We start from the raw sequence: 24,711 nt of genomic DNA, 5'->3' as shown, positions 1-24,711 counted from the left end.
CAGAGTCTGGAGAAGAACTGACATTTCTGTTTCATTTGTCCAGGTGCTCAACCTATTGACATTGTACAATAAGGCACTGCTGTTGGTGAATGCAGCTGAATTTTTTGTCTGAGAAGTTTATCTATTATTCCATATGCTATTGTAGTATATAATATATGTGCTACAGAATATATTGGATTTCCACTTCACTACATGTTACAAAGCTTCAGATAGAAGAATACAGAAATGTCTCAATTTTAAACAGTGAAGACTGTAGACCAGCAACCTTCACTTATACCAGTGCCACACACACTACCATCTACATATACACCATTTTTTTTTTCATTTATTCTAGCATATGCATGATCATATGCTTTGATACATACAGTAAACAAGCAGTATACAACGTCCTACCTATGTTTTAATCAGTTGTAAATTATATTTATATGACATATACATCAATTAATATAGTGTACTGTACTTAATATAATTCATTTTAGTATACTGTTAGTGCATTTGAATCTTTTTCTGATCATTACCAATACCAAAGAATTCATGATGGAAATACTGGTCAACATATTAGACAGTAATATTGCATTTTTTTTCATAAAGGAGAGTAGGGGGTCCCTACAGGCCTGTAACTGAAAGTGATCTAAGAGACAAATGTTCCTAAAGTTAGCGTGGCATGAGTGTCTTCTCAAAGAAAAGCACCATCAGATATGGGGTGTGGCAGACTCAAGGGGAACTTCATTTCAGTTGTTTGAGAATCACATGAACTGATGCAACACTGCCACCAAGTGGTTTCCTCATTGGATAATATAGTTGTGGGAAATCCATCATGCAAAACATGTCCACCACCATAAACTGTACCATATTGCAACCGTATTGCAGAAGGGGGCTAAGCATCTCTGTACCCGATATTAACAAAATTAATGAAAATATAGTAAATAACACATGATTGAAAAGAGAAGAGACAGCCTTACTCTTTCACATCTTCACCTAGTGAAATCCTTCAAAACAATGCAACATCACAGAAGCACACCTTTCCCTGTATTAATCCATGCAAACGCAGCCACAGAGAATAAGCGTTAAAGCAAAGCTCAACAATTCTGACATCTCATTAGAGCCGATCAGCAGGCAAAATGTGAAATGTGTATGATGGTTAAGAACAGCCAGCAGGATACGAAACTGCATAAACACCAAGGTTATACCTATCAGAGGATGTCCCTCTGAGCTCAGTACTATTTACCAAATCATTATGCTTTCTAAAAAAAAATACAGTGGATGTGGGCTGTGCATTCCCAATGGCCAGTCAGCAAGCAGCTCAGTGCATTCTTACCTGTAAGATACCCTGGAGTAACAAAACATAGAGCTAACTACAACAGAATAGATCAAAATGAAATCAAAACATAGTGGCAAAAGCACAAGCATTGATGGTACATGGATTAAGCAGTGAATGAATGATTCCTAAACTTCTTACTTAAAGGAAGTTGTAGGACGCATGCTCAGATATTAAGTTGATGATCTTCAAGGCCTTTGAAGCAAAGCAATGTTCTGAATGAGTAAGATTTGAGTCTTTCAAAACAGCATTAAACCTTGAATACTCCTACGTGGTATTTGTGGTTGTATAACATTGCTGGAGACACTTAGCTCAGCAGAAATACCCAACAGCTCTCTGTTTCTCAGACAGTCATGTCACAATGTAAAACCCTTATAAGGACCACTCATTCATGAAGCCATCAGTTTCCTGCATGCTTAAGTGTGAAATGAGAAGAGCATGCTGGGATAGGCCACATGAGACATGTGACAGTAAGGGACTCCATGATAACGGTGCTCTCAGGGATCAGGGGTCAACTGATAAGAAATTAAAAGTAAGAAGTAAAAGAAAACTCTTAGTTACCTGATAACAAATCTAGAACCTATACACATATATAGGCTACATCCTAAAGAAAACAGCTGCACTAATGAACATAACACCATTTATCTAAACAAGTATAGTGTCAGTAAGTGGTAACAGCTGTGCAGTGAATGTTTCCCATCCCTGAAAGCACATAGTGATATGGACAGAAAAATAAGGGTGGACACACAAACTGAAAGATAGCCATCATAGTAGCCAGTGCAGTTAAGACCACTTCATTAAAGTGAACATGTTAATGTGGACCACTGTGCCACACCAACATGTACACGTCACTGTGTAAATCATCAGCATTTTTCATATCACCCAAGTCTTTAATGATTTAAGCAAAAAGGACTGTATTTAGAGTTGAGTTAAAGACTGAATTAATACTGAAACAGCATACATCTCAGAATTATCTATATTTGGTTTGGGCCTAAAAAAGATGAGTATCTCAGTTATTCACTACTATCCATTATGTTAAACTTAAGTACACAGCACCACTGCCTGACAATATGTTGTAACTACAATATTTCAACTTGAAAGTCAAACTCAACCTCAAGGTTTGTTCTTTATGCAATCTCAGGGAGTTTTTCCTTGCCTGGTGTCGCCTCTGAGATCTGAATCTATACCTGGAGTTCTGAAAAGCAGCTTTTGACAATGTCCATTGTTAAAAGTGCTATACAAATAATATTGAATCAAAATAATAATTATGAAAAAAATTCTTATAATCACACTTCTGCTATAGCTCACACCAGCTTCATGCTCTCTAGCATTGCTGGTACCAAACAGCACTGCATGCTCATTTGATATCTCTGCAGGTTCATCATGTGAAACACTAAGCGTTCCTTGTCTGGTGTCTTCTCCATTATTATTAAGATATATTATTTATATATTAGGCAACAATTTGATGTTCTTCCCTAATTCTCATTTGTATATTATCTGTATGTATTTAAACTGGTTATTTTATTAAATATTCAATTAATTATTATTTTTTTTAATTAATCTCTTTCATGCTACATATTGCTGCAATTGACAAGATATTAAAAATGTATTCTTTATTGGTCTGGATTTTTTACAGCTTAAAAGCAATTGCTTGTTTTAAAGAGAATGGCGTTGACGCAATCAAAGAATACATGTATTTTAGAAAAACCTGTATAGCAGATGTCTGAACTTTCCCCTTGTTTTTACTGGTGTATTTTTGAACGTCAGTATTATCAGCTCTATATACAGCCCAAAGAATGCTGTGATTGTACAGCCATAGTGGTGTTGATGTACTGTGAATAAAGCAAGCAAAATTTGTAATATAGGTCAGAATTTTCTTTATCTGGTTACAACTGCACTGTGCAAGAAGGGAAAACAGGAAGACAAGCAGAAAGACAGAAAGGCAAATGGACAGGCCATTCCTCATTACCTACACCTGTAGGGTCAGTACCTGAAGTCACAAAGTCTTCTTTTCATACCGAGGGAGAGACAGACAAGAGAGGAAGGAGGAAGGGGACAGGTCAGAGCATACTGAGAAAACACAGAAGTCAAGAGGCAAGCAGCATGAAAAAGAAAGGATAGAAAAAGAGAGAGAGAGAGAGACAGAGAGGATTCTCACAAAGAAGACAGGAAGACAGGAAAATGACAGACAGAACCACAGAGAAGAATGCTGGGTGATTGTGCTCTCAGCAGCCATCCATTCACTGATCCTAACTACAGTCAACAATGGTGATTGACCTGAGCAGACCTAGGTGACGTCAGCTTTCAGTGGAAGGCATTCTTCATACTGTTTTAGCATTACAAAACAAGCTTCTGTTCAGTGAAAACGAGAGCGAAGCTGCCTCGAGAGAGATCTCTTACACACTTTCCTCTCTCTCGCCTAATTCTCTATTTACACAGGCCGATGCACTCACTCTTATGAATGTGAGTCTGTGACAGTGAGTCTGTGCTCCAGTACTGAAATTTAATATAGTTTCATAGTAGGATTAGTTTCTTAGAATGTAGAAAGGAGTGTAGGAACATGGATTTACTTTTTTTCTCACTTTTTTGTCAAACTGTCAAAAATCAAGCAAGTTCTACAAGTGTAAAGTAGTAAGCATATTACAAACTGTATTAACTTGTGATTACACAACAATTTGTAACTTGATTCGTGTGCATGCTGCTCTTTCTTGAAGCTCCCACTAACCCCTGAGAAATAACCCAATATTCCCAAGTTGCCACTGATAACAAGGATTTGTCAGTCCACACTCACAGCATGTAGTAAGCGGCATATGCTGTATGTGTGACAGCTCACCTTCATTGGCAAAGTGAGGCGATTCCTCAGCATAGACCTCACCAGAGCCGACCTGCGTCCGAGCAGACAGGTAGAACTTGTAGCGGGTGAAGCGGTCAGGTAAGCGCATGGTGTACTCTGTCTCATTAGGGAAGAAGCTCAGGATCTGTAGATTGCCCTCCTGTGTCCCATTCACTTGAAAATACAAAAAGCGATTTGACAATTTTGACATAATTGGTGTAGCCATGTTAACTGTCAAGTCTGAATTATTTTTAGTTTAGAGCAGCAAAATTTCCTTACTTCTCACATCCTTACTTGTAAATTAAGAAACCGCCAAGACTTATAATGTGACAATTAAGTTATTTTTTTGTTATTTTTATAGTTATGTCTGTGAAAGGTAGATCTTTTGTGTTTTAGATCTTGGGATAGCTTGACTGCTTGAGAGTTCGAACTTACTTGAACTTTTTATGTCCTTAATAACATATTCAAGTAAATGTGTGGATGATTTTGAGTCATTAGACACTTTCTTGAGATGACATCAAATAAAATAACTAGAGCTTGTCAACAGTGGTACAAACTTTTGAGCTCACTAATAAAGACAATTACTTATTTACACTTAACTGCAGTAATAATTAGGCTATATTTTATTAGATACACATTAAATACACCATTAAACAAAAACACCATCAAACACTGAATAAACTGAGTTTTGAAGATTGTGGCAAATTATTTATTTATTTATTTCATTTTAGCAATTAGCTGTATATATTAGATTTGATTAGATTAGAGAAACAATTAAAACAATTTAACATGAATATAAATTTATAGTAGGACTTGAACTAAAAGACGTTCTGATTCTTATACTTGCCATATACTGGAGCCGTCAATAATATAAACATTTTCTGGATCACACTGACTTTTCAGACTAGACGTTTAGAGGTTAGAAGATTAGAGCTAACCTGTCTTGTATTGGAGTGTGTATCCGATCAGAATGCCATTCGGCTCTAGAGGCTTATTCCACTCTAGACGAATGGTGCTGCTGTCCCTCTGGACAATCCTGAAGAACTTAGGAGCCCCTGGCACTATTGAGCAGTCAGAAAAAGAGTTCATTATTCATTTGTAAAAATTTAGGATTCAAGATAATAACAGACATTACTGCTGTTTTAGACATTACTGCTGTTTTAGTCAATTGGTAAATCAGTCCTTTCATTTTAAAAAGAAATAAAAATAAAAACAAAAGGAAAGTAAGTATCAGGTAATGTCTTACAGCCTTCCTTGGTCTGAAACTCCACAGTGTTGCTGTGTGGTCCCTCAAATTTGTTGTTGGCCACCACCATGTACATCTTGTATTTGCTGTAAGGGACGAGGTCCATAAGGACGCCACTGTTCTGAGACACATCGCTGAAGAAACCTTTTGTTTTCTTGTCCTTATTCACCTTCAAGTCTTTCACCAAGCTGGCCTCCCTCCAGTAATATAGCTAAAAGAGTGGACAAGATAAATGAATAAAGATTATAGGCCTCTTTACTTATATAGACATGTATTGGTAGCGAACATACCATAGACACAATTGATTGTACACAGTGCCACATTAAATGCACTCATCGGACATTAATCCATCTCAAACAGGTGCAGTAGGCCCTGAGCCAAACTATAGTCAAACTATAGTTCACATACTTAGAGGTGGAACAATACAACTTTTTCTTTCCTGACACCATAAATTAATTAATTAATTAATTAATTAATTAATTAATTAATTTAGCTTTGCATACTAGTTGATGATACTGATCCAATCATTTTTTAAGTACTAGGCCTTAGAATTTTTATGTAAAGTTTGTTATACTGTTAAATATATATTATTTAGATGTATCTAAATTTATAAGTTTAAATTTATAATGTAAACAAGCTCATGCTAAAAGATCACAATTTTATTTCTTTTTTTAATAAGTGATTTTTTTGCTGAAGCTCTTCACTTAAAATTACCATACCCATACTACCCTACAGGAAGAAATACATAGCGCGCACCATAATATTAAAAAAACAAAAAAAACATAAATATCACAATGCAAATGTTTGCAATATTAGAGAAAAAATGTAATTCCATTCCATTCTAATACTTATTCATGACAAATGCAATAAAATCAATATGTAAACAATATGTATGTGTCCATGAAAAACATTCACAGTAAAGCATAAATAAAATCTCTGTACACCTTTAGCATGTTAGCTTATTACATAATTGAACTGGGTTTGCTTTTTCACTCTGGTATGTTATCCAGACATATCTGCTGAATATCGTATCTGTTACATCTCTAACGCTGATGTGACAGATAATAAAGTAGCAGTGCTGGACACTCTTTCTTTTAGGTTCAGTGCAATGATGGACATTGAGGTCATATCCACTTCATGGATGACAGTAAGGCAGGTAAGAACTCACCCTGTACTCTTTAAACTCTCCATTAATGGATTTCGCCTCAACAGGGATCCAGTTTATATTCACTTTATTGCTGTTTAACTTTGATACCCTGAGCTCTCCAGGTGCCTCCACAGGCCCTGAAAGTAAAGTGCAAAATATTGAAGCATGTGGAATACCAAGCACATAGAGGTTAACATAATTCAAATGCAGGTACTTACTGTCCTCCCCTGAGTAGCCAATCACTATGTTTGACTCAGGGCCTGGACCAAAGTCGTTGACTGCCTGGATCTTGATCTCATAGGGGACATAAGTATCTGTATCAACAACCACATGCTTCGTATTGGTAGTGGTGATGTTATTCCATTCCTCCTCCAAGTCCTTCCTCCTCCAGGAGACCACATAACGTAGATCAGGACCATTCCTTTGGTTATCAAGTAGGGGCTGTGATCACAGATTCATATATTAGTTTAAAGAAAGAGTCACTGCAGGAAATAACTAAGCCTAGTTACATATTTTATATAGGTATTATAAAAGTGAAGTGACATACACAAAGTTTCTGGAGAAACAAGATGTTTCAGACAAAAGTCCACTGGTTTCACCTCCTACAGCTTTAGAAACACTTTGTTTGCACAGCTGACGAAGGACAGCTACTCAAACAACTAGATACTTGAATTGTATTCTGTTTCACTTCTCAGTCATTTTAGACAAACGCTGGTGCCAAAGGAATAAATGTACACAAAACTACTATAAACGTATCCCAAGAATGGGATTTTGTGTGTTTGTGTTTCCATTAACAATGTTTCTGTTGTTAATGACTGTGAGATACAGAGGAACATAAAATATATTGAATAAAAGATAACCGTTCTCCAGTTGTAATGCTATAAAAATCAAAATAGATGGTGTTTTAATGGGATAAACAGAAGATGAAGGTTAAACTAGAAAGAGATTACAACAGTAATTACCTGCCAAGTGATCTCCATGTTGGTTTTCTTGGTACCCCACCCTTTAAGGCCACTGGGATAAACATAAGGAGCTAAAAACAGAAAGCTACACATTAGCATCCTACTAATAGTTTACCAACAGAAAACTTTGTGCAATTTCTATAAACAAAATTTTCAAAATTATTCACTACATAATTGTATTAGAGATTGCATTTTAGGTCATTTCAACCCCCAAAAAGTCTCACCTTATTTTATTTTAAGTCCCACATAATTTACTAACTATGATAAATTCGATAAATAAGATAACTTATTTTAACAACAGTGAGCAATATAAACCTGGATTCACCAATAGCTCCTGGGAATTTAAGGGGTTCAAATAAATGTGTTCAAAATGATTTTAGTCCTCATCACATGACCTTCATCTATTACCTGCTCTATCAATGCCTGCACACACCTAACCTCAACAAGTATGCGAAGGCGTTTTGTGCATCTGTAAATATTGTTGGAAATATGAAGGTCAGCCTCTTAACTATACTGTGTTTGACAAACATATTGCTGAATAAATGTGATGTTGCAGTCATGTTTCTAAGAGCAGTGGAACAGGAACAGTAACATTTTCTCTTTTAAAAATAGTTTCCCCTTGGCTCTCAGTTACTTACGTGCTCCGCTGGTCTGGTAGCGGGCTGATGGCCGGCTCGGTCGGCTCTGACCCACACTGTTGATTGCGATCACTCTGAACTGGTAGTTCACAAACGGAGACAGATTCAGGTTCACAGAGTTCTGATCACCTGCGTAACTGGACAGATTTTGCCATTCGCCTGGTCTCCACCGGTTCTCTTCATACTGAACAAGGAATTCTGCAAAGATGGGGTCTTAGATTGTTAGATATTCAAGCAATATCTGAATATTCACATGATATATTTCTGTATTTGTATGTCAGGAGTAATGATGGAATCGTACGTGTAATAGGACTGTTGTTGTCATTGCCGGGGATCCAGGTGAGCCGGACGGAGCGTGCTGAAAGATCAGACAGCTCCAGGTCCTGAGGAGGATCAGGACGATCTGGAGGAAACACAGGACAAATGTGAGCAAAATCATCACATTTTAGTTTCTATGTCGTCTTTCCAAAGGGTACGGTTAATAAAGTCGGTATCTGAATTATTATAGGCAGAGCTTGAAATTAACACCTATTCATCTGCCAAAAGTTAACACAATTTGCCAGTAGCAGGAAATTCACCAGCCACTTTGATGCATTTGATAACCTATGTTGGTCATAAAAAAATAAATAAATCAGTGCTACAAAGGGTCTCCTTGCACATGCACATTTTCTGGGTTATCTCATAGAAGGATAGATTTAGACAGACAGAAAGTTTGCTAGGCAAAATGTGCAAAATGTAAAAATACCACATCAAATAATAACTGAAAGCTAAAATTTTCAATGCTCTAGAAAAAAAATGCAGTAAAATTTATCATGCTTGTAATATATTTGCACACACTCATACATGCACAGTGTTCTTGCAGAAATACATTGCTACAGGCTACTAAATTTAAAAAGAAAAACTAGCAAAAGTGGCTGGTCACAGCAACTGATGGAATTTGTAATATACGAATAGGTCCATAGATTCTGTTCATATAACAGCAACAGACTCCAAATGCTAATGCTACACCTGAAAGCAACTCTAGCCTTTATCTGCTTACTTGTAAGACAAATAATGAAGGAATAACACACAGCTGACCATGGAACAGCTGAGCCAATTGTCTAATTACTTTTGGTGACTTAAAAAGTGGTTGACCACCAATAAAACTTTAAACGTTAACCTTAAACTTTCACCCGATTTGGATGTAAATAGCCTCAAACTAAAGTAAAAAGTCTGTATTTTGAGATCATTATTTCATTTCAACTCCTGTATACTGTGGTAGACAGCTAAAACAACAATAATTTTGTCAGTGTCCAAAAGTATGTACCTGACTATGTACTGTATATATCATTTTATTTAGCAGCAAGTGACAATCTGCAGGGTTTTAGCCCCCTTTGGAAGTAACATCCTAAGTGGCCAAGTGGCAAGTTACATTTAAAACATAAAAAAAGACCATAGATGAACACGTTGCTGATGTTTTTTTGATGATGTATTTAACCCTGTCAAATGCTTACTGAAACAGATTAGGTGATGACTGCCATGTTTTAATGTATTCTAGTTATCATTAGAATTCACTTACATTCAGTTAAAGATTAGCAAAAGAGGAATAGTGGAACACATTTCAGCACTATTGGACAGTTCCTAAGAAAGATTTATGTGAATGTTATACTGCCTACATTGATCAGCATGTCCCAAACATAGCAGACATCATCTGAACATGAGCTTTCAAGAATAGATGGTTTGTAAATCCATCAAACCAATCATAATTTAAAGCTATTTGAGTAAATCAAGCTCTGCCAAGGAAGGATCTATTGGTATTGTTTAAAAATATTACTGACGTTCAGGCTCTCCCGAGTATCCGGATAGCAATTTTTGTGAATAAGCCAAAAATACTACTAATAGTATTCAAAAGTAGGTTGTTTTTTTTTGCATATTGTGCAAATAGGAGGAAATTTAGTGACTGGAATTGATTTTTTGGGACTAAAGGAATCAGCAGTGGAAATCATTTTTACTGTACACCTCATTTTATAAAAAAAAAATTTAAATGTAATAATCCGCTTTAGAAATGTATAGTGCATTTTAAAAAACTGAATATAGAGTTTTTTTTATATAAAAAAGAATATAGCACAGTGAGAAAAGTAAATCTATCAATCATACAGTCAGTAGATTTCAAAAATAAATAAGCAAAAATAAGTCAACCACAAAAAGCCTTTAGGGGAGCAGAAGGAGAAGAATTGTTACCTGCTAAGGCACTAGGTTTTGAGGGAGCTAGGGATTCATCCTCTGTGAGGTCAAAGGTGAAATGTTATGGGTTAGTGGATCTATTAGTAAAGCAAGTAAACATTTATATACAGTGTCTATGCTACTGAGCTTAGAAAACAGAAAATACTATAAATACTATAAATACCAAAAATACTATAAATACTACAGAGACATATCAAGTACCAGCTAAGATTAAAAAAAAAAAAAGAAGCACTGCAGACATGCATTCTATGGAATTACAATGTCATCTACAGATCACCAACATGATTTAACTAAAGGAAAATAAATATTCAGAAAAACTATTAGTTAAACACAGCTAGTTAATAAATATTGGAATATTTTAGTTACCTATACATGACAATGTCCCAAGTAATGTGTTAAAATTGCCAGCAATTAGAGTTAACATTGAAACAAGCCAAACCCTGCTTTAATTCTGTATCTCTGCTTTCATCCAGTGTGTGTGTAAGAGTGTATGTGCATATGTACAGACAGGTGACAAATCAAAGGAAAGACAATAAAGTGAATTACTAATGTGTTATTTTATCTCTCAATTTGCTATTTCAAGTTCTCAAATTAAGAAGATTGTGTCCTCATTTTGGTTCATTTGTGTTCTTCTCTAAAGATAACATGGCCATGATTTAGTGTAATGGATAAGCTGGCCAAGCATTCATCTGGTACTGCTGCGCTGCAGCTCAGGTTTAGTTCATAAGTCTCTGTTTTGGATAGGAAATCTTAATTAAAGTATACTTTTTCATTTCCTCTCAGAGGACAACCCGAACCATGCCAGGGAAATGCCTATAGCATAAGAGAGCCACCATTTTTTTTCCCTTTAATTTGTCACCTGTGCATGTATGTATGTATGTTTGGGTGTGCCCATGTGTCTGTGTGACCAAGAGGGTATGCATGTCAATAAAATGCAATGTGTGTGTGTGTATATATACCTAAAACAGTAAGCCGGGCCGAGGCAGAGTCCTGGTCTAACTCTGTAGTAACTGTACAAGTGTATGTTCCCTCATCATCAGGCTGGACGTTGCTAAAGGACAATGAGTCCTCCTCCTTCTTAAACCTGCTCCTAAGTGCAGCAGACATATTCAGTTAGATTTAAAATGACATTAGATAAATCAATATGAACTGAGTGTGGTGGTAATGCATGGCAGACAATAGTGTGATGAGGAGTGTAGTGTGTATTGCGTACAGCCAAGGAAAATGCAGGAGCTTGTCGTTTTTGAGCCAGGTGACAGTAATGGGGAGTGAGGAATCGTGTTTAATCTTGCAATCAAAACGAGCCACACTTCCTCTATTGGAGGAGAGGTTCTCTGGAGCTCGGACAATCCGCGTCGGCTCTGGAAGGAAACAACGCAAGTAAGCATTAAACACCTAATAAGCATGTTACACCCTTAACCTACCTCTTTTGATTGTATAGCAATGGCATTGAAAGGGTTATTTAAAAAAAAAAAACGAAAATATCTTGCCTTAATCTTACATTAAGAAATAATCATGAAAGAGGCACATAAAATATCATCTTGTTTTTCTCACATCTGTTTGATTCAGTACATGATCAGAGGCATTTTTTAGAGAAATTAGGCCAAGAGTGTAAAGTTTTATTGTTAAATTTTATTCCACTTTTAACAATTTATTTTAGTTATGATTTATATTGTTTGTTTGTTTTACTCAAACAGAATAATACTACTCTCAGCCTTGCATTCAATTACAAGGTTTTTTTAATAATTAAAAATAAAAGAATATAAAAGAATAAAAGAATAATAAAAATTAAATAAAAGAATAATACTACTCTGTGAATCTTGCATCCAATTACAAGTTTTTTTTTCCTTAGAGCTGAAAGAATAGTAGAATTCAACTTGGCATGAACATTTGAACAGAATTCACACTTTTAGAACTTTGTCTAGACATTAAAACCTGATTTGGACAATTTTGTAATACTTTATTTTAGATTCCTCACCTTTGACTTCTAAACGGACCTGATCTTCAGCTTTGCCCAGGATGTTGCTTGCCACAAAAGTGTAAGTTCCCTCATCTTCAGGTCGAACTCGCTTGATCTCCAGGGTACCATTTTCATGCAAGCTGTACTTCCCACCATTCGGAACTATACCCTGGCCATTCTTAAACCTAGATGAATGCTCACACACTTAGCATGGTGCATTCTGAATCTCAACCTTATACAATTATACAACCTCTGTAGAACTTACCACCGCACAAATGGGTAAGGTGAGCCAAAAAAAGGGCAATCCAGAAAGGCTTGTTTGTTCTCGATCACCTTAATCAGCTGGTTCTTGGGTCCCAATAACCGGGGTGCCATATCTGTAAATAACCGGGGTGCCATATCAGTTGCTATAACTCAGTTACAGTATTTTCACTTCCATTTCTAGTTGAGCACTGAAATGTGTCATCCCTCTACTGCTACACCGGATTCAGCTCAACATCTCACTACTTAGTTCTTCAACAGATCTCTTACCCAGTATGTTGACAAATGCGTTAGCCAGCAGGTAGCCATGTTCGTTTGAGGCATTGCACTGGTATACAGCGCTGGTGCCAATTTGCACTGAGCTGAAAATGATCGCATCACCAACCACCTCCCTGCTTGGATTTTCCAGTGAGCCTAAAGTTTCAAATGTAAAAAAACAGACAAAAAAATTAGGTCTTGCGACAGTTGTTGTGTTGTGTAGCACAGTGTTGTGTTGTGTTGTACTGTGTTACGAAAATAAGGATCGACGTGCAGACTCACTCTCTATCGGCTCTCCATTCACAAGCCACTGGATGCTAGGTTTGGGGTTTCCACTGGCTAAACACTGCAGCTGGCCATTCTCATTGGGTGCTAGCACGAGGTTAGATGGCTTATGTAGCCAAAAAGGAGCAGCTATGGGAAGTAAGACATAAAACTTACAAATACATGTGAAAATCTTTTTTTTTTCTGATTCTCTTTATTACCAACACATCAAAAGCATCAAACAATAAAAAGATTTCAAAGGTGCCAAATTTTTAGACAAATATCTTCTTTGGGTCTTACCTTTAACTTGAACGGAGATAGTGTGGCGGATGCTGCCCATCTTATTACTGGCCATGCAGATGTAGTCTCCAGAATCCTCGTCCGACACAGAAACTATAGACAGGGTCTTATGGAAGTTCTCAAATTTGACCTTTCTCTCTGGCAAATCCCCTCCTTTCTTAAACCATTTGATTTCAGGAGTTGGACTGTGTGTGGATCAGAAAGCAAAGGTGTCAAAAGGCAACATTTTGCACCTAAACACCAGAACAGCAACCTTTCATACTACTGAGTGTGTTTTATCTTAAGAATAACTCACACTCCAGCAGCTATACATTCCAGGAGAAGCTCCTCTCCGCGGAGCACCATCTTGGTGCTGGATATTCCCACAGGAGAGAGAAAGGTAGGTGTTGATTCTTGAATGTTACGTGCTGCGGGACAGGAGAAGATTCATTTACTATGCAGAATACACACAGATAAGACAAACGGACCAAGAACCGGAGTTAGGGTTCTATGTCTTGGGGTCTGTGCTCCCTATTGCATTTTAGTGAATAGCACACACACACACACACACACACACACACAAAGCAAGGTTGTAACATTTTGTAACAACTAGGACAAGGCCTGTTAGTGACACAGGGACTATAGCCTATAAATGTGACAAACACATGTTGTACAACTTTCTTCTGATAACACAGAACTTGATCTGATTCATGGAAAAATTTCCAAGACAGTGGAGACTTCATAGAGAAAATTAATTTTATTAGTCACGTAAACACAAAATTAGTTGTAAAAGTCTGCTTGTTGATTTATCTGGTTGTACTAATGCACTTTGCAAAGTAATTATTCTAAACTTAAACCAGTGAAAAAATTTAAAGATGGATGTAGTGGAATGGTTTGTGGTGATTTTAATGATTAGTGGTTGAAATATACCCTACCATTTAAGGTGGATACCAACAGGAAGCCTTCGCAAGTCATTTGAGTGATACGGGTATTAGCATGCCACAAAACCCACTACAATTATTATATCTATTTTTTCCATGTTTGATCCTGTTCAATATGTGGCTTGAAATAAGTGGATCTCTGTGGCTATTTGAATATATGTTCTGCCAAGTCCAAACACATGCGTCGTAGGCTGACTGGCATTTCCAAATTGTCCGTAGTGTGTGAATGTGTGTGCGATTGTTCCCTGCAATGGATTGGTACCCCGTCCGGGGTGTCCCTTGCCTTGTGACCCGAGTCCCCTGGGAAAGGCTCCAGGCTCCCCTGTGTAGGAAACGCAGTACGGAAAATGGATGGATGGATGTTAGCCACAAACTACAGCTCAGCTGTATTTGTAGCTAACATTAAAGTTAAGATTATTGTGAAATCGTTAGCTTGTTACTTAACTATTCGATTCGCCTGCATCCCCTTGGGAAGTCGTATATGAATCAGATCAAGTTCTGTATTGCCAGAAGAAAGGGGAGTGTTTTAGCATGACTAATCATAGGTGTGGAACCCTCTTATTTCCATCCCAAAGCCTCAAAAATCAATGAATTAATATTTCAGACTCACAAGATACTCTCCTTCAATAACCACACTTGCTGATACTACTCTGTGCACTCATGTTGGCCATGCTCTATTAAAGATATTATTATTTAAACATTGTAGAAATGTCAGCTACCTCATCACACTATCATGCTAACTAACTTGGCTAAAATCAACTAACTACAAGTTTTTTTTCTAATTAATGTTAGTTAGCCAACTAGCTAGCTAACTAACCATAACCACTAACATTAGCTAAGCTGGACAGCTAATTAGCATTAGTTGAAACGTCTTTTAATTAGTTTTGTTATAATTATAGGACTGAAATAACTGTAATAATTATGGGATATTTATGAAAGTTACATGACATTCCATGAGTAGAAACATTGTTTATTGTTAACGTATAGGACTACAGTTGGAGTCGGACTTGTAGCTGTGCCACATTTTGTGTATCTTGACAGTTGATTCCTTAGTCTAGGAATAGTAGATAATACTCCTATTTTGTTTAACAATCACATGTTGTTATAAATCCCCCCTCTCAGCACGTGGTGCATTTCCCAGTACAACAAGTACTCCTCTCGTGTTGTTTTGTTAGGATTTCACTCCTTTTGTTTATGGAATGCCATGTGCTTTTGTTTCTGTTCTAGTCCTGTCTCCACCCCTGCCCTGTCATTGGTTGATTACCCTAATGTGTTCATCTGTTCTGTGTCTCACCTTGGTTAGTTTGGTTGTTTGCTTCTGTTCTTTTGGAATGTATTTTCTGTTCCTCCTTGCAAAGTCTTATTGTGTATTTTCAGCATTAATTCTGAGGCTTATATCCAGTGCCTTATTTCCAGCTTTCATGGTTTGGTTTTGACCCACGCTAGTGTTTTCATTTTGTGATTACGAATTGACCTTGTTTAACTTGATCTACCAGTGTTCACGTCCACGCGACATTGACAATGATTCTTGGAGTTCCCAAAATAAAACACATATTCAATAACTGCATGTTATATGTATTTATCAGCTGACCAAACAACAGCTGATAGGCAGCACTTATAACATTTTTTGGCTAAAATGTGGCTTAATTAGAACAGGGGCAGCTAAATGTCTCCTATCTAAATGACATGCTTTTAATAATAGCCAAAATAGACGGTCAGGCAATTACTGTGACATGACAATGTTATATTGGCACATGGTTATTAAAGGCATAAATACTAGCCCTGTTAGAAGACAGGAAACTGATGCTAGAGCTGGTTAGGGAGAGAGAAGAGAAGCTGAAGCTGTAGAAAGCCTTTCTATGACTCACCACCGTATATGTAAGTGTCGTTTGGAGAGTAAACAGTGTCATTATAAGGTTCTTCTGTGGACAGAATTAGATCATCAACGTCCAGAAAGTTTGTTGTGCTCTGACATTGCTTTAAACTATTTATTCATCCCGATTCTGTTCCTTTTAATCACAGCAACTGAGTGGGTAACTATCAAAGTCAGGGAAAATTAGCAAACTTTCTACACAAAATAGATTGATAAGCCCTGTCTGAGATTCTGGGCACCAGATTCAGGTCAAATATCAAGTTTATCATTGACACAATTGGAAAAAGATAATAAATAATAAACTTGGGGAAAAAATTATTAACCATATAAGCAGAATTATCTCCTCTGAAAAAGAAATCTGCAAAAAAAAAAAAAAGTGCAAACAATTTACACAGAATTCCATATAGGAGAGCAGTGATCTCATCCATGAATGGCTTTCTGCAAAGAACCGGTAGACAAAGAGATCAGTCAGCTGTCAGGAAGAGGGGGCTGGGCCCCTTCTGTCCTACTCCTCATGCTGAAAGCTGATTGGATCAATAGAATCAATTCTGAATAACTCACAATAACCCTCAGTGAAAACCCCACATGTCATGTTACAACTCAGCCCTGCAGTAAACAGCCTCATCATATTTCAAATAGTGCAATTATGTATTGACACACTTTAAAAGCCAGGAAGTATTTTACTGGTAAGAGTATAGCTATGTGATGGATCTTTTTGGATGGACAATTATCTCAAACCCTTTCAGAGATGTTCCTTCATCTACTAGCTATGTGAAAAAAATCTGAAAGGGAAAAGTTAAAATATGACAGTGCATCCAATCTACAACATGGAGCAATGCACTGTAGTAAAGGCACAGCATCAATAGATGGCCACATTCTACCTCGGTATTTATTATCAGCTGAACCTGAGTCAAGCCTTACTCACTTGTCTGTACTTTGAGGATAAAAGGATTCTTCTGTTGGATGGTGTGTGTGAAGAGAAAACGGGCATTGCAGCTGTAGTCAGTGTTAGCGTCCTTAGCAAGCACATTAGAGAAGTAAAGATCTCCATTCAGGCCCATGGACACTCGAGCATCCTGCACTATAGGCATCATTCCTGGGAAAAAATGAGAAGAACATTCATTAACTGAAATGAAAGCCTGTGTGCTTCTGAAAGCTTCTGAAACTAATCTGAACTACACTCATATGCCAGTGGCCTGTCTCGTGGCTGGATAATAAGATATGCCTTTTATAAGGTATATCAGAGGTTCTCAAACTTTTTGCAGCCAACGAGCCCTTTAAATGTAAAATCATTTTTACAGCCTCTGTCAGTATACATATACATTTTATGAACATAATCCAACTATTCAAATATCGGACTTATTCCTTAAGCATGTAAAATAATCTTCTGGCTATTTACTGAAGCCACAGAGTTTCTTATTCCTGAAATTATGTTAGGTCCAAGTTGACATTATTTATAAGTTATTTGTTTTTGAGATTTTGCAGTTTGGATTAAATCCACTCAATTCAAGTAACCAGTCAAACTGACTAATAATTGTAAGAGCTCAATAATAAATATAGAAACTTTGATATGGTGGGTATAGTAAAGTAAAAAAAAATTAAAAATCACTGACCCTATAGCTACGCTTCACGGACCCCACTTTGAGAACCACTGCTGTGTCTATATTGTATAAATGAAGACTATAGCTCTGATATTACCATAAAATTAATTATGTGAAAGTACTGTATTTATTTGCTTCAATAGAAAGAGACAACTTTATAATTTTGACAATGACAATGACTTGTCACACTGTCATTATTCAGACCACAGTAAAATAATTTTTTTTTTAAATAGTCCATGTGCACTCAACAATGTGACTTTGCTAACTGTCACATATTACACAGACTGTACTTTGATAATAATAAACTATGCATATATGGGCTCATGTGCACTTAGTGATCTGCTAAATCAGATCTGCTAAAATATCCCTGAGGCCTTATTTCTGTCCTCTCAGCAGTTTTCCAAGCACTGCAGAGTCATATACACAGGTTCACTCTCTCACACACAAATTCACTACCTCAGCACTAACACAGGCACATGGGAATGAGGCAGACAGACAGAGACACACATGAATCAAAAGAGAGACAAACACAAAGTAAGACAGGAACAGGTGGCTCATACAATCAGGACAGGCTGAAATGGAGGGAAGGAAAGTGCTGACTTACTACTGTCCATCCAGAATGTTTTAGGTGGCGGAAGGCCAGGAGGTGGGTTACAGGCCAGGACAAGAGGTGATCCCTCACTTATTACCACTGGCTCCAAAACCTCTTTAGGCCACAGCGGTGCCTCTGAGGAACAAAGGAAAGCATTAGAGCTGGTCATTTCGGTACAGAACTTATTGCAGTGCCACAGTCTTGGGTTGTTGTATTACCAGTGATTTGTTTATCATCTTTTCTGTAGGTTTCATGGATACTTACAGCGGTTATTATTCGATTATTATTCGATGCCAACATGATTTGAAATGTTATTTTTGTGATACTAAAGACCAGGAACCTAAGAAACATTAATCATGAGTACATTCTAGAACAGGGGTGTCCAATCTTATCCACAAAGGGCCAGTGTGGCGCAGGTTTTCATTCCAATCAAGCAGGAGCTACACCTGATTCCACCTGTTTAATCAGCTGATCTTGGCTTTCAATAGACTCAGGTGTGGCTTCTGCTTGGTTGAAATGAAAACCTGCACCCACACCGGCCCTTTCCGGATAAGCTTGGAAACCTCTGTTCTAGAAATATTCTGTATATTCCTGATGACAATTTAACTATTGTCATTTTGTACATATGTTGTACATATTTCTAGGGACAGGACCATAGAGGCAAGCAGAAAAAAATACTTAAGATTGTGTTATATGTGCAATTGATTGGTACTGTGCTACTTTCCACATCCATATAGTTTCATTCTGTGCTCCACTGTACGTTGAGAAGTGACCTCCAATATAAACACTGGATTTGACAGTCAAATGTAAGGTGAACAATAAGCATTACTGCTTTTGCAAAAATTTTCTGTTTTCTATTATGTAAACATGTTGAAATAAGTTCTGTTTCAGTTTGCAATGTAAGTCTAGTGATTTATATTTAAGAACACTATATAGAAGTATTTTTATTCCTAAGATAAAGCCTACTACAGTAGCCTGCTCAGCAACAGTGCAACTGGACAAAACGTGCTATGTTAGCAAGTGACTGGATTTTTCACTTAATATTAAGATAGGCAAATAAAGGATTTGAAACATGGAAAGTCAAATATTGCTGGAGTAATTAATACAATGCTTAACAAATTACACAATTTGCCACACAAACACATCCATTTGTAGCAGGCATCTGTGTTTTCCTCAGCACTGGAATAAATGTAGATCAGAAAATGTGGACTTAATGTTGAGGTTTAAAATGAGCTGCTAAAATAGATTTTCTTAACACTGAAGGTACTGCAGCAATTTTGCAGAGGATTTTCTTTTCTAGTACTACCGCATGTATTTTTTAATGTATGGTAGAACATCTCGCTATTGTCACATGTATATCACATTACTTAAAAATGCTAACTATACTGTTTTATCACATCAAGTGCAAAGAGTCAAGGGAAGGAGTCACGTCATGTTGGGGTAAAGGAGCAGCTGACGTAAGCATATTGCTAATTCAGATTCTACACTGTTAGCTAATGTGATCTACTTCCAGCGTAGTCTCTGCCAATTCCAAACTGATCAAAAGAATACAGCAGAAAACAGGCTGTAAAGATCAACATTGTTCTTTCTTTTGCAGTTGAATATATGGTACAGAAACCATACATAATAGTAAGACACTGATAATGACAAAATTTCAAAAAACTAATACAAAAATCATTTATATATAATTTTCAGGTTTAAGGTCTTGACCATGCAATGCTCACTCATGTCAGTATTGTTTATTACTGTAGAAGCAAAGTATCTCTAGTACAGATCTCATTGTTACTAATTGGGTATTACAGCGCCGAAGTCCTGGGTTAATTCTAGTGTTAGCATTGTTATCGTTTCTGTCATCTTTGGTCCTGATCACTTGGCAGCTCATAATGTACTTTGGTGCTTATTGTAGTGTCACAGTTATTCATATATACATTTTAACACAGATCTCATGCTTACTTACTGGAAACACGCAGCAGTGTTTTGTTGGAAATGGCAGTGCCAAAGTCATTCATAGCAAAGCATTGGTATTCTCCCTCGTAGTCCTCAGGCTTTCCACCATTCCTGAAGCTGATCTCCAGTGTGCCCGAGCGTTTCCGCATGGACACACGTGGATCCTTCTCCACATTGAAGAACTTCCCATTTCGTCTCCACCAAAATCTGGGCAAACCAATGGCATGCAGTTTCAGTAATGTTTCACAGTGTTTCATAATTTTAGGATTATTACACAGACTGGTGCACTGTTTGACAGCAAAGAAAATAACCCTCATCAAATTACTCAGTATGTTTAAAGCATATTAAAAGTTGCTATTTAGACCATGAGCGTTCCGAATCAGTATTCAGGGAATGATCCACGGAATGCATTATTCTAGCACAATAGCACTGTGGCTAGACTAGTGGAAGGTTATATAAAGCTCAGTACACTGACAGAAAAACAGCCCATCTGAATGGGATCAATGTGCAAACATTCATGTAAGCTGGTGGAAGAAATTAGATGGAATTAGTGCCAAATACACACTATCATCTAAAGCTGGAGGTGGGCGGGGGATTGGCATTTCCTCTGTCAGTTTGGAGTGCAGAATGTAATAGCACATACTCAACTTTCTGTGCTAATGGCTATCAACTTTAATTAAAGAAAAAGAGATAGAAAAGAGAGAGAGGGAGAGAGGGGTGAGCGGGGACAAAATGTGACAAAGACCATGATTGTGGCAGATCCGGAGGGACAGTGAGACTGGACAAAAGAATACCAGCAAGAAAATAAGGCCAAATAAATAAAAGAGGAGGCCTACTTTTGAGGTTTGGGCAAATGCACAGCAATGTCTATAAACAATGTCCAGGACAGGAGACTGGGACAAGCAGGGAGAGAAAGAAGGGAAATACAAGAAAGTGTAAAAGAAACAGTAGGAGAACAAGAGCAATGGCTTTGTGCATGCTTACGTTGGTACAGGATTGCCCTTGGCCTCACACTCAATGATGATGTTATCTCGGGGATCCACAATATAGTCCTTTGCTGACTGCTTCACAATAGTAGGGGGCTGTTTCACTGGAGCAGGAGGAGAGAGAAACACTTATCAGAGAAAAGCTGTGGATTACTATGGTCCCCTAATGAGCCTCTTATAGTCAGAGACTTTAGTTCTCAAATTTTCAGAACATACAGTTCTCTTACTATACACATAACCTCCATCATATGCACACATTCCTGACTTTTGTCTGTCCCTTAAATATTATTTCTATTGTTAGAACTTGAAGGAATTTGTATTTTTAGAACCTTACGCTTACTGTGAGACAATTTGCAAATGCAATTAAAACACTGAAAAGCTTTATGTCCCCCAAACTGATCATCTCTGTTAAAACTAAGCTTGCCTTTGAGAAAAGATGCAGAGCTGAGCAGCTCTGTTAGGGGTGGAGCCTATTTCTGGGCCAGAAACAATATAAACCAAAGCCTTAACAAAGAAACTAAGGTTTTTCTAAGTTATCTTTGAAATTCTATGATTATTCTAGTTCTGGGAGCATATTTTTAAAAAAATGCAAAAGATTGCACCATTAAAAGGTAGCTTAAATGAGATTTTATGACTCAATTTTATGACTTATTGAATCATGTCGACATCTTCCTGCTCTCATTGGCCTGTTTAAAGCTGAGTTGATTGTATTTAAACATGGACAAGACATTGTTTTGTATTCTCCTCTATTTTAAGCTGATTGAGCACTAGAGAAGTGCGTCCTCATGGCAGAAGATCACCTGCTGTATGGGTAAGGTTAAATTCTATACTAAAATGGTTTGTTTAGAAGCAGGTAGATATTAATTATTCAGCACATCAGCCATATTAGTCTTAACTTTAGTTTTACTCAGTATTAATCTATTACTCCAGGGAAATGGAGACAGTGTCCAACAATAGTGCAGAGTGGTTCAAATTGTACATTCGATAATCTCAAATGAAATGTTACTTGCAGTAAGGTACTCTTTAATTGAACAAGTTAGTCTATGTTAATGAGACACTTACAGTCCTGCTGGATCCTTGCTGTTAGTTCCATGAAATAGTGAGAGAGGGAGAGAGAGAAAGAGCACATGAAGCCCAGAATGACTGATTAGTATACCTTAGTGAAAGCTGAAAGCTAAAATATAGCTACAACAGACACTATTGTTTATATTAGATTGCCAGACAACTACAATTACAATTAAAGTCTATTTTTAGGAGTCCAGATTTCTAGTTAGTGCAACTGAATAGGACATACCTGTTAATGGCGTTCCAATGTGTAGAGAGCACAGATAGCCGGAATAACAATATATTTATTTAACAGGAAGAAAACAGAAAAAAATTGTTAAGTACATTTGATTATGAGTAAAGTAAGAAGTGACAGAAATTAATATGACATTAAATAACTATAAATCACTGTCACTGATCATGCTTAATAAAGCCATTTCTTTTTATTTTAACAGCATATTTGCATTTTTATGTCTTGTCTTTTGGTTTAAATGACAGCCCTAGTAGGGGGTCTAGCACATAGATAACAACTACAATTATTATGATGTATGACTGTGTGCAGTCCAATCTGCTTTTCTATTGTGCCACAGTAATTATAATAGATGACTTTCATTTAAAGGGCAAGACATCTTTAACATTACGCATTTATGTGTTCATAGTCGCTTGAAAATAATGTGGCGACAGGTGCAACTCTGCCGCTTTGCTATTTATCATCTTACATCAATAAAAGCACATATCTGAGACCTCAGGGGTCAGGCCATCATAAGGGGATATGTGAGTGGGTGTGTGTGTGTGTGTGTGAGATAGAGAGAGAGAGAGAGAGAGAGAGAGAGAGAAAGAGAGAGAGCAGCCAAGGTCAGCTGGAAGGCGATGACAACCCTCATCAATAGGCGTCTCAGAGAAAGCAGGAGGGGGTTGTGAAAAACTGAACAGAGAACATATTTAAGGCTATGTGCATACAGCTAACCACCCTGGGAGAGGTAAAATCAACAACCCATCAACAGGACAAAAAAATACCCTAAAATGGATTAAGGAAATGTTTTCTAGTTTATTCTTTCAATCAAAACTCAAACCGAAAACCTGATATAGGATGAGTTTCCCAAAAACACTCCCACACTGAGATAAAGGTAGAGCAAGCACCATAGTGAACACCCTCTCTACCAGTTAAGATGATTCTTAATTTACAGTGCTGTGAAGAAGTATTTGCTCTGATTACTTCTATTTTCACATCTTTGTCACACTTAAATGTTTCAGATCTTCAAACAAAATATAAGACAAAGACGACGTGAGAAAACACAAAATACAGTTTTTAAATGATCATGTCAATAATTGAAGGAAAAAGTTATCCAACACCAACTGGTCCAGTGTGAAAAAAGTAATTCCTCCCCTAGTTACTCAACCAATTAAACAAATTTCACTGAAAATTGGGTTGAATTAGACTAGCCATTCCATACTGTATGAGGATCTGAACCATTTACTGTGACAAATATGTGAAAAGAAAGGAAAATGTGGGGTGGGGGATACAGTACTGTACAGTACTATATGGTGCTATGTACGGAAACTGAGCCCAGAGTGATCGGTTGGCAGAATGCACCAACCAGCCAATACACTCCTAGGTTTAAAGGCCATTTAATGAAAATCATGCGATGTGTAAACTAGAAATATTGCATAATACTAAAACAATATAATTCTACACAAAATATACTGCATATACTAGGACAAGCTCAGTGCTGACACTCAGTGCTGATTGTTTGGAATGGTGAGAACGTTCTCGGAGAAAATGGGGGTGGGTCTCTCCATTTTCTCTCGATTCATTTTTCATCAGATGTCTTGAGCAGAGAATAGATCATTTCCTCCATAAACAAAAAAAGATAAAGCTCAGGAGGCACCTGAGCAGATGCACACTTTTCTCGATTCCCCCCAGTTGATAACTTATAATAATAAATGCATTGATAATAAATGCCTTGTTTATAACCTTTCAATGTTTTATAGTGATTTAGATTTTTTTTTTTTTTTTCAGAAATAGTGTGAAAATTTTCTTTCTGGTGTATTTCACCCGAAAAAAATGTGGAGCGTTAAAGAGAGAAGGCAGGCACTGGGCACAAAAGAAGCCATTACAGTTGCTATCAGTGGTGTTATCGAATATGCTCTGTGTGTGAAATAATGACAGAAAATGACTGAAAGCATTAGGAATCAAGGATAAGAATGTATACATTCACAACATCATTCAATGTGTGTGTGCGAGAAAGAGAAAGGTGGGGAGTGAGAGAGAAAGAGAGAGACAGGGGAGGGGTAATCGTGCATTCTCTGTCAGTGCAAATTGCCTGCATTGCAGAAA

At 37.1% G+C, this 24,711-nt stretch overlaps 1 protein-coding gene across 18 annotated transcripts in view; it reads right to left on the bottom strand.

The window, feature by feature from the left end:
• The window catches only part of nfasca (neurofascin homolog (chicken) a), an 82,786-nt gene that overhangs the window by 17,715 nt on the left and 40,360 nt on the right, over positions 1-24,711 (bottom strand). For 6 of the 18 annotated variants that reach the window (XR_004580199.2, XM_053226956.1, XM_053226955.1 and 3 more), the window contains 24 exons: positions 22,392-22,409; positions 21,328-21,433; positions 20,354-20,550; positions 18,409-18,531; positions 17,129-17,299; positions 16,199-16,252; positions 13,706-13,817; positions 13,411-13,595; positions 13,129-13,260; positions 12,859-13,002; positions 12,593-12,704; positions 12,346-12,512; positions 11,581-11,728; positions 11,327-11,457; positions 10,365-10,406; positions 8,446-8,547; positions 8,145-8,342; positions 7,507-7,577; positions 6,763-6,985; positions 6,566-6,681; positions 5,398-5,608; positions 5,090-5,212; positions 4,152-4,325; positions 3,288-3,326 (listed from right to left, as the gene is read on the bottom strand). Coding sequence is in view for 17 of the 18 variants with exons in the window: in XM_053226956.1 (XP_053082931.1) it covers positions 3,288-3,326; positions 4,152-4,325; positions 5,090-5,212; positions 5,398-5,608; positions 6,566-6,681; positions 6,763-6,985; positions 7,507-7,577; positions 8,145-8,342; positions 8,446-8,547; positions 10,365-10,406; positions 11,327-11,457; positions 11,581-11,728; positions 12,346-12,512; positions 12,593-12,704; positions 12,859-13,002; positions 13,129-13,260; positions 13,411-13,595; positions 13,706-13,817; positions 16,199-16,252; positions 17,129-17,299; positions 18,409-18,531; positions 20,354-20,550; positions 21,328-21,433; positions 22,392-22,409 (3,099 nt within the window). In the remaining variant the exon portion in view is untranslated. The remainder of the gene's footprint in view (positions 1-3,287; positions 3,327-4,151; positions 4,326-5,089; positions 5,213-5,397; positions 5,609-6,565; positions 6,682-6,762; positions 6,986-7,506; positions 7,578-8,144; positions 8,343-8,445; positions 8,548-10,364; positions 10,407-11,326; positions 11,458-11,580; positions 11,729-12,345; positions 12,513-12,592; positions 12,705-12,858; positions 13,003-13,128; positions 13,261-13,410; positions 13,596-13,705; positions 13,818-16,198; positions 16,253-17,128; positions 17,300-18,408; positions 18,532-20,353; positions 20,551-21,327; positions 21,434-22,391; positions 22,410-24,711) is intronic. The other 12 variants (XM_053226961.1, XM_053226965.1, XM_053226959.1 and 9 more) reach the window with 11 other exon arrangements.

Source organism: Pangasianodon hypophthalmus, chromosome 20 (assembly GCF_027358585.1).
Source record: "Pangasianodon hypophthalmus isolate fPanHyp1 chromosome 20, fPanHyp1.pri, whole genome shotgun sequence".
Lineage (NCBI taxonomy): Eukaryota > Metazoa > Chordata > Actinopteri > Siluriformes > Pangasiidae > Pangasianodon > Pangasianodon hypophthalmus.
The sequence above is the reverse complement of the archived record's forward strand: the minus strand, read 5'-3'. Positions and strand labels throughout refer to the sequence as shown.